Genomic DNA, 15,108 nt, shown 5'->3' on the forward strand with positions numbered 1-15,108 from the left:
AATCTTTAAAAAAAAAAAAAAAAAGTAATTCCTACTTCGTTTGTTGATCAGCCTTTCCCTGATAAGGAGATGCTTTATCCATTCTTGTCTCTCAAAGAAAACCACTGCTTAATTTGTTATTTTTATTAAATGCTGTTCACATCTGCCAGACATCCGTAAGACTGCTACATTTAAAACAGGAAAAGTGGAAGGAAACAGAAGACAAACACTTTAGTGATTAACAGAGAAAAACACAAATATAAAAGGAATGATAAGCAGCGTCCAGTTAAACACAAGTATGGCAACAGTCATTCACAAATCCAGTCACTCTAGTTACTTGTGACACAGCCCTCTGACATTCATAATCTCATACAAATGTCCATACGTCAGTCATACTCACAAAGTGACCGCTAAGTAAAGAGTTGCACCCATCAGGGGTGTGGAGTGGACATGGCAGCTCTTCAGACTTGGATGCAATGAAAATTCAAATACCTTTCAGCTTCAGACAAGGGAATTTTTTTAAAATGAAGAATTAAAATCCAGAAATGTTGACTGAATCTAAGATTTTTGGGGCATTTGAAATAAAAATTAACAGAGGGCAAAAAAGAGGATTTTCACCCTTTAAGAACAAATAAATTTAGTTGTTTGCTTTTAGAAATGCCTCAGTTACAGTAAAATAAAGCTGTCAAGCTTCTTTTTAAAAAAAAAGAAAAAAAAGAAGCTGCATTGTTTTTTAAGATGAAGTCTTGTCAGCTGAGGTCCAGAATAGTCAGAAGGCACCAGTTGCAGGACATCACTGTCCCGTCTGCCAGTCTCAGTCCGCTCAACTCATCCTCTCAGGCACATCAGACTCTCCAGGTGTAAGGCACTTCTCATCTCTCGCATCATTTCACACCAACATACGCGCTAGCTCTTACTCTCTCATAGTCTTGCGCCCTATCTCACACTCTCGTTCAACCAAGAGGTGTTTTTTCTTCTGCTGTTTTCTCCGGAGTCTTTGAACGCGGCAGCGTCCGGTCACAGCTGACCAGCCAGGCTGCTGCACATCAAACTCCGTGCGCAGAGTGGCTTCAGCCCGGGGTTGAGCCGGACAGTGCCTCCAGCATCTTGGTGCGAGCCAAAGTGTATCGCTGTACGATCTGCTTGACGTGCTCCTCTTCCTCACGCTGCAGGATGAGCAGGAAGTTCTTCAGCTCTGGCATGGAGAAAGCATGCCACTGCAAAAGAGGGGGGAAGAACATGTCAATGCCTGTGAGATTCATTAGTAGTTTTGATTTGGTTCTTTTAACTGGATGCTTCGCTTACATTCACTTCACCAGTTTCATTTTCTTTGAGAACAAAACTGAGGAGCTTCTCGTTGGGTCCAGCATTCAGGCGCAAACGGAGAGGACGCTCGTCGTCAGAGAGCTTGCGAACATAAACTGGAGGAGGCAAAATGGAGATTGTTATTTTCTGGAAAAGCAAATTAGGATTAGATTTTTTTCTTCTTTTTAAAAGAAACAGTACCTTGGTCATGGCGCTCGCTGCGCTCAAACAGTGCAAACTTGCCGGGATTGTCTACCACAGTAAACTTTTTCAGCAGAGCCTCGATGACCTCACGAGCAGAAGTACGGGAGCTTATGTGCAAATGCTTGGAGGCGTCCTTTGGCAGGTAGAAGGAGGTGCGACGCTTCACCCCACCGGGTCGCTTCCCTCCAGCATCTGCACCTCCTTTCTTTGGCGCTGGGACCGACACGGGGCGCGCTAGCTTGAACTGAACCTTCACAAAACCAGTGTAGGACCCGTCCTTGTTCTGTTAAAATAAATATATAAATATAAAAAGAAAAACATTACACGCCAAAAAGAAGCCTTTCTGCAAAAAAATGTTTTAGATAACTACTCACCATGTTCATGAACAGATTGCTATTGATCTGGGAGTTGTATTCCTTCACTTTCTGCAGAATTTCAGCAGTTGTTAGCTCCTGTTTCTCACATTGGATTTGTTCATCCTAGAAAGGACAGAGAGGAGTTAGTGATGAAGCACCAGGTGGCGCTGTTTCTCAGAAACAGCACAATACCTTTAAGTTAAAAAGGTAGTGCTGTATTTTTTATGAAAGCAAAACAAATAAATCAGATGTCTAAGATTTAGACACCTAAAAACTAAATTATTTATTGTTGAGGATATTTTATTGGTTTTATTTATGTTGTATTTAAAATTGCTCACATTAAAAAAATGTCAAAGTGAGAAAAAAAAATTCAGCAGTCAAAAATACAATCAAAAGAGATCTAGATGCTCTTAGAGACATTGTTCTTTTTTTTTTTTTTCAAAAAGTACAAAATACAACACAAGAACACAATCCTTCTAATCCATACACAAAAGATTGTGAATTTATTCCAGATAGGATCTTACAGGCAGGGGAACTTACTAAACCTAAAGCGACTCCATCATTGTTGTTTTCATAACGTGTTATGAATTTTCCTCTATGGGTTCAAGTTGCATCAGACTCAACTTCCTGACAACGCAGCAAAGGGAAACATGATGATGTCAGTCCTCTCTAGTCCTGCTTAACTCCTCTGATCCCTCTGTGTAGGAGAGCTGAAGGGAGGAGGAAGGGAGGCTGGCAGGGAGGATGAGGAAGAAGGGAGGGGGAATAACTTGCAGCTGTGCAATGACTGCGACCAACAGCATTGCATTCCTCAGCCTGGTGTTCATGTAAAAATAGCTTCCACCCCCCCTCAACTTCAGACTCCAACAAGTGAGACAAAGCTAGCCCTTGTTTCAAGCCACATCCTATTAGGTCAACTGCCCGACAAACTACACACCTACAGTCATTTTGCAGTCATGCACATTTGGCCTCTGGCAAGTCAATGACCAGCAGCCTAATTTGGCCTGGTGTTGAGGCACAAATTCCTGCTAGTCACACTGTGCAACATTAACTGAGGAGTTGTTACAATCGAGACTTCAGAAGAGTTAAATCTAAGCATCTGTACAGACAACAGCACCAAAAATTGCCTTTTTTGACAGCTTTCCATTTCTGTTGCCCTGCAGATTCAGTTGATTTTTGAAATGGAAGATAACAAAAAAGAGGAAGAAATGTTCTGCAGAAAAGTACAAGATTATGCCTCTTTATGTATGGCTTTGATCTGATCTGAGGTGCATGCAGGTAGAAAATGCTGGTACCTTTTAGAACTAAAAACATACATATGTTTCAGTGTTTGACTTCAAAATTAATAGAAAATTGGAAATCCAACCCTAATTGTCATTTCAGCTCAAAAGTTAACCTCTTAATAATCTTGACCTCTTAAAGAAATTTGCAGCACATAAATCAACATCAAGTGGGAGATCAATAGTAATGCTCCTGGATGGAGAGTTAACATGTTGTCCCTAAGGAATCAATAAATCAATGAGTCACCGGAAACTGGCATTTTGCAATGTACTTGTGTTAAGGATCATGCAATCACGGTGTGCCTAAACACGCCTGCATAAGGAGTGCCAACAACATAAACAAGGGCCTCTGCAAGACAAGACAATGTTGTATGTTTACTGTAAACTTCATTTGTTTCTCATCAAGACAGAATCAGACACCCCAGTGCGGGCGTGTGACTAAAAGATAGAGATACGGATCAAAACCCATCAGGTTTCATGAGTCACTTAGAATTGTGAAATTTGCCAAAAACCAGAGAGTTCAGATGACAATGAATGGTGGGTGTTGGGCTGGAAACTTGAGAAGCAAATCTGCGTCACAAGAACATAACATGTGGGCTGATTTCAAGAAGAACGCACCAGTGGGCCTGGAATTGTAATATCGAAAAAGAAAGCAAACCCTACTGGAGTTTTAGTGTTTTGTGATCTACAAACTTTTTTTTTTACTTATTTATTTTTTATTAAAAATTAGATAAAAGAATAAAGTTTCTGAGTGCTGAAACCAGAAAATAGAGGAAGCAGAACTCCACCCAGAACCAGGAAACTTGCTTGGCAAGAATAAAGCCTGCTGGGGTTCCCTGGAGCTACCATGATAATTAAAGGTAGAAACAGAACAGACTGTGCAAATTTCCGACATGTCAACAACTTTTTAAGTTATGAATTTGCCTCTATTTGATGAAAACAATTAAGACATATAAATGAAACAACGCGAGAGTTGACCTCCCAACCCGGTCTGCTCTCACTTCTCCTTCCCAAAAACTTTTATGAAGCATTGTTCCGTTTTAATTTTCTCTCCTTCTCACCTTCTTAACGTCATTAGTAACGGCGGGTTTTCGGGGTTTGGGAAAGAAAGACGTCCGGGCCGTGAAGTACTGCTCGAACTCTGAGTCCGAGTCCTCCTCGCTGCAGTAGCCGCTGCTGGTGGAGCTGCCCCAGGTCATCTCGAAAGAGGGAGTCTTGTCCGAGCTGTTCGCCTCGCTTGCCATGGTTCTTATCGCTAGTAGCAATAATAATAATCAACTCACTTCTCAAAACTAAACGTTAAACGACCTTCCGAGTCACTTCTGAGCGGTTTACCGACACAAAATTGGCGAAAGAGGTTGCTAGCCGATGCTAAATAACGGCCACTGTTAAGACGTCCAACGGTTGTCTCGCGCACTATAAAATGTGTCTATGAAAAGCTCAACAACCGCGCAGTCTCACCCAGTTTTTCTCCTCCCTCTTCCTCTCTGTAGCCCTCAACTACCGGCCACGTTTCCAGTGTGTGTGAAACAGGATGTACGGAGCTCTCGGCCCCGCCCGCCGCGCTTCCGTCCTCCCTCGGAGGCCCCACCCAGGCCGTTGGTCTCCAGTTTAGAAATACACAAAACGCCGGAGAGGGTCCCGATTGGACGGAAAGGCCGGAGAGCCCACCATGCGTCCCCCACCCGCAAATAATCAAACTGGTTTGGTTTTAACCAGAGGTGGGAAACAGCAGCAAACTTCTGCACATTTGTATTCAGGTAAGAGTGAAAAGAAGCTGTCCAAGAAGTCACACAAGTAAGAGTGAAAAGGCTTTAAGTACTGACTAAATGATCACATCAATCATTTAATTACTTAAAAATTACAAAATCAAAATCAGACTGACCAAAATATAAAGATATGTAGAAATTTAGGTGTTTTTAAAGATCAAACATGAAATTATTTATATAAATATTACAATTACTAAATAAAATCACACAAAAGAAACACTTCTCTAAATATTTTTTAACAACAAATTAACTGGTAATTTTTATTTTGTTAAAAACAAGATTGTTCTTCAATCGGTGAAGTTACCCACTTTCGACAGAGTACCCAGAATTTTTACTCAAGTAAGAGTAGTGATATATCGTAATAAAATGTACTCAAGTAAAAATACAAAGTACAGCATAGTGACAATACTCCTAAAAGGATATTTTTTCCCCCAAAAGGTTAAGTAAATGTAACTGAGTAATTACAACCCAACTCTGATCTTAACAGAGCTAGGTTGTAATTTAAATACAGTATTTCATAATCAGAAATAATTTATTTCTGATCATGAAGATTAATACTGTATGATTAAAGTATTAGTCACAAATATTAATACTTTATGATCAGATATGGTAACTCATATTACACATTTTTCTTCAAAGAGTTGCTGTAGATGCTGATGGTTCTGGACGGGAAAGGTTTCCTGTAGCAGACTGTATTACAGTGATTCTAATGAAGCCCCTGACTGAAAAAAACAGTTGAATAATAGTCTTATATAGGGGATGCTTAGAGTTGTCCATAACATTGGACAATAATCTCCTTAGGTTCTAGAACAATCCCCAGAACACAACCACTCTGCTTTATTAGATCGTTAATCCTTTCTAAGTCCCTGGTTCTCATGGCGCAGTGCACTCTCCACTACAAACCTATAGAATATATGCAAGATTTTGATGCAAACCTTAAAGGATCGAGATCTCCTCAAGAACCTCTGTCCCTTCTTATAATCTAAATCTCATTTGTTTAAAGTAATGAGGATCAAAAGGTAAGGGTGACATATTTTACTGAGTCATTGCTTTTGAGTAACATTAGGCACAGTTTTTGAAAACCAAATGTGGAAATACTCAGAAAAAGATTATCTTGCATGAGGCCAATTTAAAATATATAATAGAAATATTATGTTACTGCCTAAAGACAGTCCAGATGTCAGTGAATAACACCCTCCATAAGGACTGCTAGAGAAGGTGTGCTGTCTGAGAATATTCTAGAGTAAGGCTTAGTGGAAGGAAAAACTGCATACAAGCAACAGAGATAAATAAAGCTTCGAAACGATTGTGAAGGAAAACCCAGTCATGAGTTTTGCTAAAGCTGTTGCATTTCTTGTGTTAATACATTTGAGGACACAACTGTGCCACAGTTTTGTTGTTCTTTACGGAGGACGACAAAGACTTTGTTAGCTAATAAAAATTTAAAACATAAAACAGTATTATCACAAAAAAGAAATACCCCAGCTATCACTATTTGTGCAGTCCTTTTAAAAAGAAATTAAATAAATTAACTCTGATTATAAATGTATTTCATATATGCAGTTCATAATATATTGGAAATACTGACTTTCCTCCAATGTTCTAAAACTATAGAAGCAGTTGGCTATTTTCAGATTTAGTTTAATTTACCGTCATCTCCCCTCTGTACTAACATGAGTTTGATCTAAAGCCAGAGGTTGAACATCCCACATGGAGGAAGGACTCCCCTCCTCCTCCGCTCCCGCCTCCTGAATGTCATGTGATGATGGGGGGGTTACTGTGGCGGCAGCCTGGCCAGCATGTGGGCTTTTGAGACCAAAATTTAAAAAATGCACTCCACCATGAATTCACACCCGCCCAGTTGTCACATGGTTATTGATTTCAATGCAAATTAAAAAAAAAAAGAATGAAAAAACAAATCAGTTTGAAAAGAAATAGTGGGAGTCAACGAATGTTTGGGTTTTAAAAAGCACTTGTTGCTTGAACTGAAGCTGCAAATTTAGAGCTTTGCATCTATCAGTGGAGAAGTGTCACAAAAACAAATACCAGGTTAGGACTGTTTGAAGGGAACTAAGAACAACAAAGTTCCCGTTTAAGTTTCAGCTGTCAGTCTGTTCAAGTTGCAGTTCCTGCTCAGGAAATCAGGGAAACCTAATTTAGATTTTTATTTTAAACAAGCGCAACTTTGTTCATGATGTATTAACTTTTTATATAAGGTTATCACTAAATATTACCATTGGTATCTAGTAAACTCTAACAATGCACAACTGACCAGAAACCAAACTCAAAATCGTTTTTTGATCTCTGATCTTTTGCCTCAATGTCTATAATGTCAAACAGCCTAAATTAAACATGTGCTGTTCCGTCTTTACGGCAAACTGTTTAAACTGTAATATGACCTGATGGACTCTCACAAGACGTTAATATCCTGTACCTCACATCCTCATGAAATTAACAGAATAACAGAAAAGGTCACCTGAAAGTACCCTTCCTATAAACTGAAACTCTGTTTACTTGCAACCAAAACATCCTTAAAGCTGCTGTATTTAACTTTTACAAAAATGTGTTTTTATATATTTGTTGAAACTGTCACTATGATGTGACAGTACAACATGAGACAGATAATCTGAGAAAAGATCCTCCTCCTCCTTTTGTGCTTCTGGTTTAGTCCTTTTAATGAGAAGCCAGAGAAAACTTGGGTTTTTCCCAGCAGCATTAAATATAAAGTAGAGCAGTGCTCTCCCTCCCCCACCTGTTTCTGAGCACTGCTGCTCAGCTCACTGAAGAGGTGTTACCACATTTTGCTTTCCTGAATAGTCAATGTTACTTTGATAGCAGCAAGAATAATAAAAAATGTATTAGCATGCGGATATGTGAATGAAGCAATATATAAACAAAAGTACAAACATATTTCATTTCCTCTTAACATAGTGGTGTTGGTCTTACCAAACAGTCCATGTAATCTGAAATACTAAACCTACTAGTATCAATAGTATTAATAATATTACTATTTCTGTTCTTCAACATGGTACTCTTAATCATTTTTGTGTTTTTATTATGTAAAGCACTTTGAACTGAACTGTTGCTGAAATATGCCATAAAAATAATCTTGACTGACTGATTGATTGATAATGTCCCCTCCACACCAGTTTGTGTCAGAACTGAGCAGAACCAATAGCACTAAAGGCATCCCAGGCTGGAAGGTTTTTCTTGCGTTTATCTGTATCATTTCTTCAGCAACTGAGAAGCTGGTTGTGTCTTTCTGCTTAAAACTGAAGCGAGAAAATACAACTGTAGAAGTATTTTTTTAGAAACACATTATCTGACTTCCTAGTATAAACTGGAGGTATGATGTTCCAGAAATTGCCCACAATCTTCCTTGACAGGCCTCACATACACAACTTATAGACTGCATGAGTCAGTAAGCGTGGCCTTGTTTTTTTATTTTTATTTAGTTTATTTACAGATTATTTAGTACTGTAAATAAATGAAACTTTTCATCCAACTACTTTTCTTTCCTTTATTTTACTAGTTAATGTGGTTCTGTACCTAGAAAGAAAATGGGCTAAAACCTATGACTATTTGTGTAAAGATGTCTGCAGCTAATTTTCTCAGAGTAGCAGTTTAAATAAAAAAGCTGTCGGGCAAAACATAAGACAAAAAAGAAGATGATGTAATGGTGAGGAACACACGCAGCAGGAAAAGACAAACTGTTTCGGCATTGCAACCAAACAAAGAATTAGAATTGATCAGTGCTTAAAAAATGTTATTGTGTTCAGATTTTTCCTTACATATTTACGTTCCCGTTAAAAACCACTGACCCAGATTTTTGCTCAAGGTAATTTTTTTGGTAACCAATTTCTCATTTGAATCATCTGACTTCTCTTTTTAGAGCTGTTGCTGTTTATTGCAAACCAGAATGAGATACAGCTTTCAAGCAAAACGGTTCGTCGATATAAGTAAACTTGCTGACCTTTAGTTAAATAAAATAAAGGGTATTTTTTAATGCACTAAAGAAATGGTTCCTGTTTTTGATTGTAAAGCCGGTCCATTTAAAGCAATCCAGCCCTGCTCCATGAGAGCCTTCTAGAGAAGTCCTGATATGATGTCCATAAATAAGAAGTTCTGCCTCTGGGCAGTGCTCACTTCCACAAACAAAGCGAGGAAAGTCACTGCAGTGACACATGAGAGGGCTCACCATATTGGTGTCTGTCTCGATTGTGTGCTCCACGACAGCGGTGAGGTCCGCCGTAGAGCCTCGCTCCCAGCTGCAGTCCAGCCGAATCAGCGCACGGCAGCGATAGTGGCACGTGAATCTGCAATCTGCACATTCAGAAAGTTTAATAAGTTCAGGATACACAACTAAGAATACAAAAACAATAATAAAAAAACAACATTCATTTACAAATAAAAAAAAATGTTTGGAATTTGGTGACCTGTGAATGTTGTTGCACGTGAAGCATTTAGTCTACTTATAACACAGTTTTACATTTATTCAAGTAAGTCGTTTGAAAAAAATGTTTTAAGAGTAATATTACTACACTGTACTTGAATAACTGTATAACTCAAGTACTCTTTATTTGAATACAATTTCTGGATTTTCTACCCACTATGAGGAATTCCACTGAACAAAGAACAAACATGTTTCAGCCAAACATTCACCAGACAATGACACACCTGCAGTTTTTGTTAGTTTCATTAGCCTGATTTTGCTATTTTTATGTTGTTGTTTTTTTTACTTGTCTGACATATTGTAATTTTTGTCCTTAAAATGCCAAAACGTTATATTTTGGTCCATCTGATTGTGTAATTTTTAAACATCAAATAATTGAGAATTTAAAAAGATACCAGAGCAGACTTCTTATCAAATACTTTGTAAGTATTGCTTGAGTAATTTCTTGGATGGCTACGTTTTATTTTTACTTGAGTAAAAATACGTCAAAGTAGTGCTATTTTTGGGTACTTTGCTTACATCTAACTATAGCAAGAGAGAAAATGAAGTTGGTGGTTAGCTTCAGTCTAGCGGCTTCTGAACAACAGTTACAAACGGCAACAGAAAAATAAAAACAAGGACGAGTTGCCGGTTACTGGTTGTTACAGTAACCAGAAATTAACTTTTTGACGAAAAAAAGTCCTCTTAGCCAGACTTTGGACACTCCTGGTTTAAATAATTACGTCAAAAAAGTTGTTGGAAATGAATAAAGGGAGGTTGTATTTAGGCGAGAGTTGAAAGATTATGGTTGGGCACTTTAGATTAAGCACAAACCACAGCTGCTTCCTTCTGTTCAGACGCCTGGAGGAAAGTTCTGCGAAGCTCAGTGAGCGATGAAGGAAATACGTTTGCAGCTTTGATTATGACCAGAGCACCAAACCACCTACGGTGTGCTAGAAACAGCCTACTTTCAAACCACTATTACAACCAAAACAAGCACATAGATTAGTGTCCCCATGTTTCATTGCTCTCTTTGTTGTCCTGAACACTAGAACTGCAGCTAACAAGTATTTTAGTAATTCATTATTCTGTAGATTAATCAGTCATTGTGACGATTAATCAATTCATAGCATTAAAATATTGTCGCATTCTACAGATTTCTCATTTATAAGAGATTTTATGAAATATGATAAAACCTAAAAAAAATTACAAATAATTATTTTTTCAAAATAAGAAAATGCACATTTTATCGTCTGAAATGCTGTATCATAGCATTCTTTAGTGTAGTAAAGGAGCATCTGCAGGTAAAAAAACTCAACCTTTCTGCTTAACTTAACAACACAGTGTAAGGTTAATCTGCTGATTTTTTTGTCTGACTAATCAATTAATATTTGGATAGCTAAAGGTACTTAATAGGATTTTTTTTATTTACATAATTTGACCGTAGTGAAGTAAAAGCTATGCCACTTAAGGAGTTCTGCGTAGAATATATTTACAGGCAAAGAACGTTTTCCTTAAAGTTTTGGCTTAGTTAATTACTGCTATGAATATGTTTTCCTTCCAGCAATTGGCCTTTTTGGAGTCTAGTAAATAATTACTAATTATGATTACGAAATTAGTTGACAATTATTTCAATAATTGATTCATTACAATTAATGCAACCAGCCCTACTGAACACACACGAGGTAGTAATATATGCATCACAGCTTAAAACTAAATCTCTCTTCCTATCAACTCTGACCGCCCTCCCTGACCTTGCAACACAGCATAATCCTGCCACCATCGTGTTTAGGGACGGGGTGCTCAAGTCGAGTTCTTGAGAGCAACTTTCAGATGCATCCCTGAATCCAAAGAATGGCTCGTTTCCAGGCCTGTTCAGAGCTCAATGACTGATGGTGAGGGAATTCATCCATTTGATCCCAGTCTGTTGGAGTAAGGACACATCTAAAAGTTGTAGGATGGTAACTTTTGAGGACTGAACTAGAGCACCCCAGGTATAGGGGAATGTGCTGTTAGCATTCCCGTCACACATTGTGTTTTGTACAGATGTAAAAGCATGCCGTCTTGTGGACATGACATAAAGCAACAGAGTGGGGCTTTTTAAAGCTAAATCTGCAAAGTTAATGGCATTTTCCTCTGTTTAAGTTGCCTCATTGTACTGATAATACTTAGTAAGGCTTTTATTCTTGTTCTGAGTTTTTAATTTGTGTACATAGGGCTGGACAATAAATCAGTAACAATATACATTAAACACGTGATACGTTTGATAGAGTTTTCACCAGTTTGGAAGTATTCCTGATATTGAAAGCCAAAAAACTAGTAAATAATTATCGATATCCACCGATATGAAATGCGGTGATAGGTTTTTCAGACATATCATCCAGCCCTACATGTAGCAAAGTATTTTCAGCAGACCTAAAAAAAAATGAACCGAAAACAATATTTTATGCAAACTTTCTGAAAATCTCTCACTGCTCTTCACATGCAGCTGGATCAAAACTTTAAACGGACTCACTGACACACCGCAGGCTCTGCTTGTAAAGGCCCCAGATGAAGTCGCCGCACAGGTCGCACCATGTTGGCTGAGCGTGGCTGCAGGGCTGAAAGTTGTGTCCCTCTCCTTTCTCCTCCACAAACTGGGGATCCTGGGAGCTGCTCAGGACCCGGATGATGCCCACCCGGCTCAGGAGGTCCGGCACCTTCCCCGGGCTGATCCTCAAGGCGTTCGTTCGCTCCAGGCGTGGGGGCGAGCACGGCGAACGCGGGCCTGCCAGTTCTATCTGGTCTCTGCTGGAGTTCAGGTCCTGGAGCTCGATGAACTCGCCCCAAGACATCGTGGCTGTCAGAGGTGAGCTTCCAACGTCATCACTGAGGGGAGAAAAGGTACAAGGAACATGAAGCAAACTGAATCAACCTTCTAGACAACCTTCTGGTTCTGGTCTGCTCTGTGTCAGAACCAGAACCAAACATGGAGAAGCAGCATTCTGATTAGATGCATCACAAATCTGGAACAAGCTTCCAGAAAACTACAAAACAGCTGAAACACTGCGTTCCTTTCAATCTAGACTAAAAACCCACCTGTTCAGAGTTGAAACATAATAAATGAAACATTAATTAACATTTTGACTTGGAAAACATTTAATGTTTCAAACTCACGTACATAGAAACTGTATTTAATCATGTTTTCAAATTTACTGTTTGTTGTTCCCATGCAACAGACAGAAAATAGTACAATTATACTGTTAAGTTTTGTTCCTTATTTAATATGATTAATAGAAATTTATCGAGACAAAATTCTTACATAAGAAATATTCACAGTAAATGATAAATATCCACCTCATCTGATATTAAACATAACAGGAAAGCCACTCAGAGTGAAGTTCTGCCTTAAGCCACGACAGAAAACCAGAGTGTGAACACTCCCTGTGGAAACTGTGATTATGTTTCTCAAGGTGATGTTCACATTCTGAAACTTTCAAGATCAAGATGAAGTGAATCACAAACCAAAAACATGTCCTATTATGTTAATGGAAAAACTTAACAATACCAGTGAAATTTTGTCAAATCATAATAGGAAGAAATGATTACATTTATTTGTGGGTATTTAGTAAATATTGGTACAACAGCATGACTGAAGCACATGTGGAGGAAGTGAAGTGTTTACATAATGTCTCGCAAACAGTAGAGATGACAGGTTGTGAAAGAGAAAGAAGAAAGAAAGGAAGAAACAAACAAAGATGTATAACTCATATTTATTCATCACAATTCCATACTGACTCACATTTCAAAGAAACAAAGGCACACCAAATGTTTTAATGGCTTTAAGGAAGGTTTATCAAATTATATCATCTCATTTTAATTGTTGAGAGACAGAAACAGGTAGAACTGATAGAATAATCTCGACCAAATACAAAATCATTGGGGCAAAATAACTGAACCCTGTTCATCCAGCCTTGATTGTCACAGTTCCAGTCTCTACAAACTTTCCAGGTGAGGAAAATCAACCCACCAAGCTGTTCTCCCGTTTTGCCAGTTTTGAAGAGGGATGCATGTTGTCGTGTACAGGTCCGATTTTACTCATAATGCAAGAAAACAGTTTGGTTACATTGAATTAATTGTACGGGTAGCAAAAACATTTTCTTACAAACAGATATTTAAATCTTACTTAATGCAGCCTACTGAGTCTCTTTCCTTTCTTTATTTACGGGGAAAAAGTCGCTTCAAGACACAATGAATTAATTAGAACGGTTTTTTTTTTACAGATACGATGTTTCTAAAAAGTGTGGCGGATCCGCTATTCACGATTTTTCGATCCATATTTCTTACGTATTGAAAAAGTTTGTAAGGAAAAGCAGATGCAGTTACGTGTCACTTCTATAACCTGCTAAACATTACAGTACACAATACGCTTTCCATGTATTGAAGTAACAGAAAGCTGCTTTAGTATTAGCAGTTCTTCATGAACTAATAGGAGGCAACTCACCAGAACAGAGGAGAAAACAGCGCCGTGTTTGCCGCTTTGTCTCAAAACTCCTTCCACCCGAGGAGAGGGAAAACTTTCCGTAGAAAAATGACGGCCGGGGTGTTTCTGCCCCCGGCGACCCCCTCTGGAAACCAGCCGACCGTCAGCGACCATCGCCGGCCGACCGCGGGGCGCAGCCTCGGCAGAACATCACTGAGAGCCGGTCTGAGCCGCCGAGGGAGGAAGCGGGTGGAAAGACGGAGGGTGAAAGATGAGACTGAGCTGCAGTGACATCCGGAATGCCTTCATGCTGCTGCGTCTGGAGAACAGCAGCCGAGTGGGCGGACAAAGTCCCCGACCCCTCAAACCTCTGCAGGGACGGATCGAGGTTTCGTTTGCACCGGCAGCAGAAAAAACTTGAAAACCACAAGCAAAAAAAAAAAAAAAAAAAAAAAAAAAATGCAAACTATGTTTATCTGCGATCTGCTCGACAGCTACTCATTTGCCTACGTTCAAATATGAAACCCACTGCAAAAAAAAGAAACATTTCAGCAACCAGAGAGTAAAGACTAATGAATGACCAGATAGAAGATGTACAAAAATTCCAGTTTAAACTTTGATCTATTTGCAAAACTACAGAGCTCTGCAACATTAAAACATGAACAGAACTGCAACTGCATTCATAAATCTCTTCAGTGTGTGAAAGTTTCTGGAGGTGCAGCTTTGTGCTCCCTTCAGGAGAATGAGACATCAGAGTATCAGTTCATTTTTCAGAGGGATACACAATGAGGGTATTGTGATTTTAGTCTTTACATGTTTATAAGAGCGATATTCTGTTGTCCTTCTATAGAGTGCAGCATCCAGACAGACTATAAAACACTTTATTTGACGCCGTGTCAAATAAAGGGTTTCTGATCCAGAAACACACCATATTGGACTCAGTTCTTCACATATAAATTGACTGTAATCATCCAGGGATGCAGAGCCGCTGTTTACAGAAAAGTGGATCTGACTGGCTGAGCGTCTCTGTTTCTGTGGAGATCACAGCTGAAGTTGGTGTTGCTCTGCACAGCTCTGGATGTTAAACCTTGACGAAAAAGTTAAACATTGGAGACAACTTTATTTTCACTTGAATTATGAGTCTGTCTTCTCTTCTCTGGTTGAACCCTGACCTCCACAGATCTGCTGCTGCTGCTGCAGATCAGATTGGAAACGACCACTTAAGATGAGCCAACAAGTCTTGGCTCCTAAAGGAAGTTTAGAAAGTTTTTTGAAGTTATTTCACAAAAGCATCACTTTCACACTCGTTTGAGTAAGAGAG

General features: G+C 38.9%; 1 protein-coding gene and 1 long non-coding RNA gene across 3 annotated transcripts; one reads left to right on the top strand and one right to left on the bottom strand.

Annotated features, from left to right (window-relative positions):
- Positions 1 to 108: 108 nt before the first annotated feature.
- Positions 109 to 14,195, bottom strand: LOC129352806 (ras association domain-containing protein 1-like). Of its 2 annotated transcripts, XM_055021959.1 has the most exons (7): positions 13,809 to 14,195; positions 11,841 to 12,193; positions 9,092 to 9,216; positions 1,863 to 1,967; positions 1,486 to 1,771; positions 1,285 to 1,400; positions 109 to 1,196 (listed from the first exon to the last, which is right to left on the bottom strand). In XM_055021959.1, exons 2-7 carry the CDS (start codon positions 12,157 to 12,159, stop codon positions 1,050 to 1,052), a joined length of 1,098 nt encoding a protein of 365 aa, XP_054877934.1. In that variant the 5' UTR covers positions 12,160 to 12,193; positions 13,809 to 14,195; the 3' UTR covers positions 109 to 1,049. The 2 variants fall into 2 exon arrangements, with proteins under 2 accessions (XP_054877934.1, XP_054877943.1); XM_055021968.1 differs by lacking the exons at positions 9,092 to 9,216; positions 11,841 to 12,193; positions 13,809 to 14,195 and adding an exon at positions 4,186 to 4,697.
- On the top strand, positions 4,252 to 11,899 carry LOC129352833 (uncharacterized). The gene is made up of 3 exons (XR_008604945.1): positions 4,252 to 4,369; positions 4,618 to 4,884; positions 11,814 to 11,899. It is a non-coding gene; the product is annotated as an uncharacterized LOC129352833 (long non-coding RNA).
- Positions 14,196 to 15,108: the final 913 nt, after the last annotated feature.

The sequence above is a fragment of the Poeciliopsis prolifica genome, unplaced genomic scaffold (assembly GCF_027474105.1).
Source record: "Poeciliopsis prolifica strain line A6 unplaced genomic scaffold, Auburn_PproV2 SCAFFOLD003, whole genome shotgun sequence".
Lineage (NCBI taxonomy): Eukaryota > Metazoa > Chordata > Actinopteri > Cyprinodontiformes > Poeciliidae > Poeciliopsis > Poeciliopsis prolifica.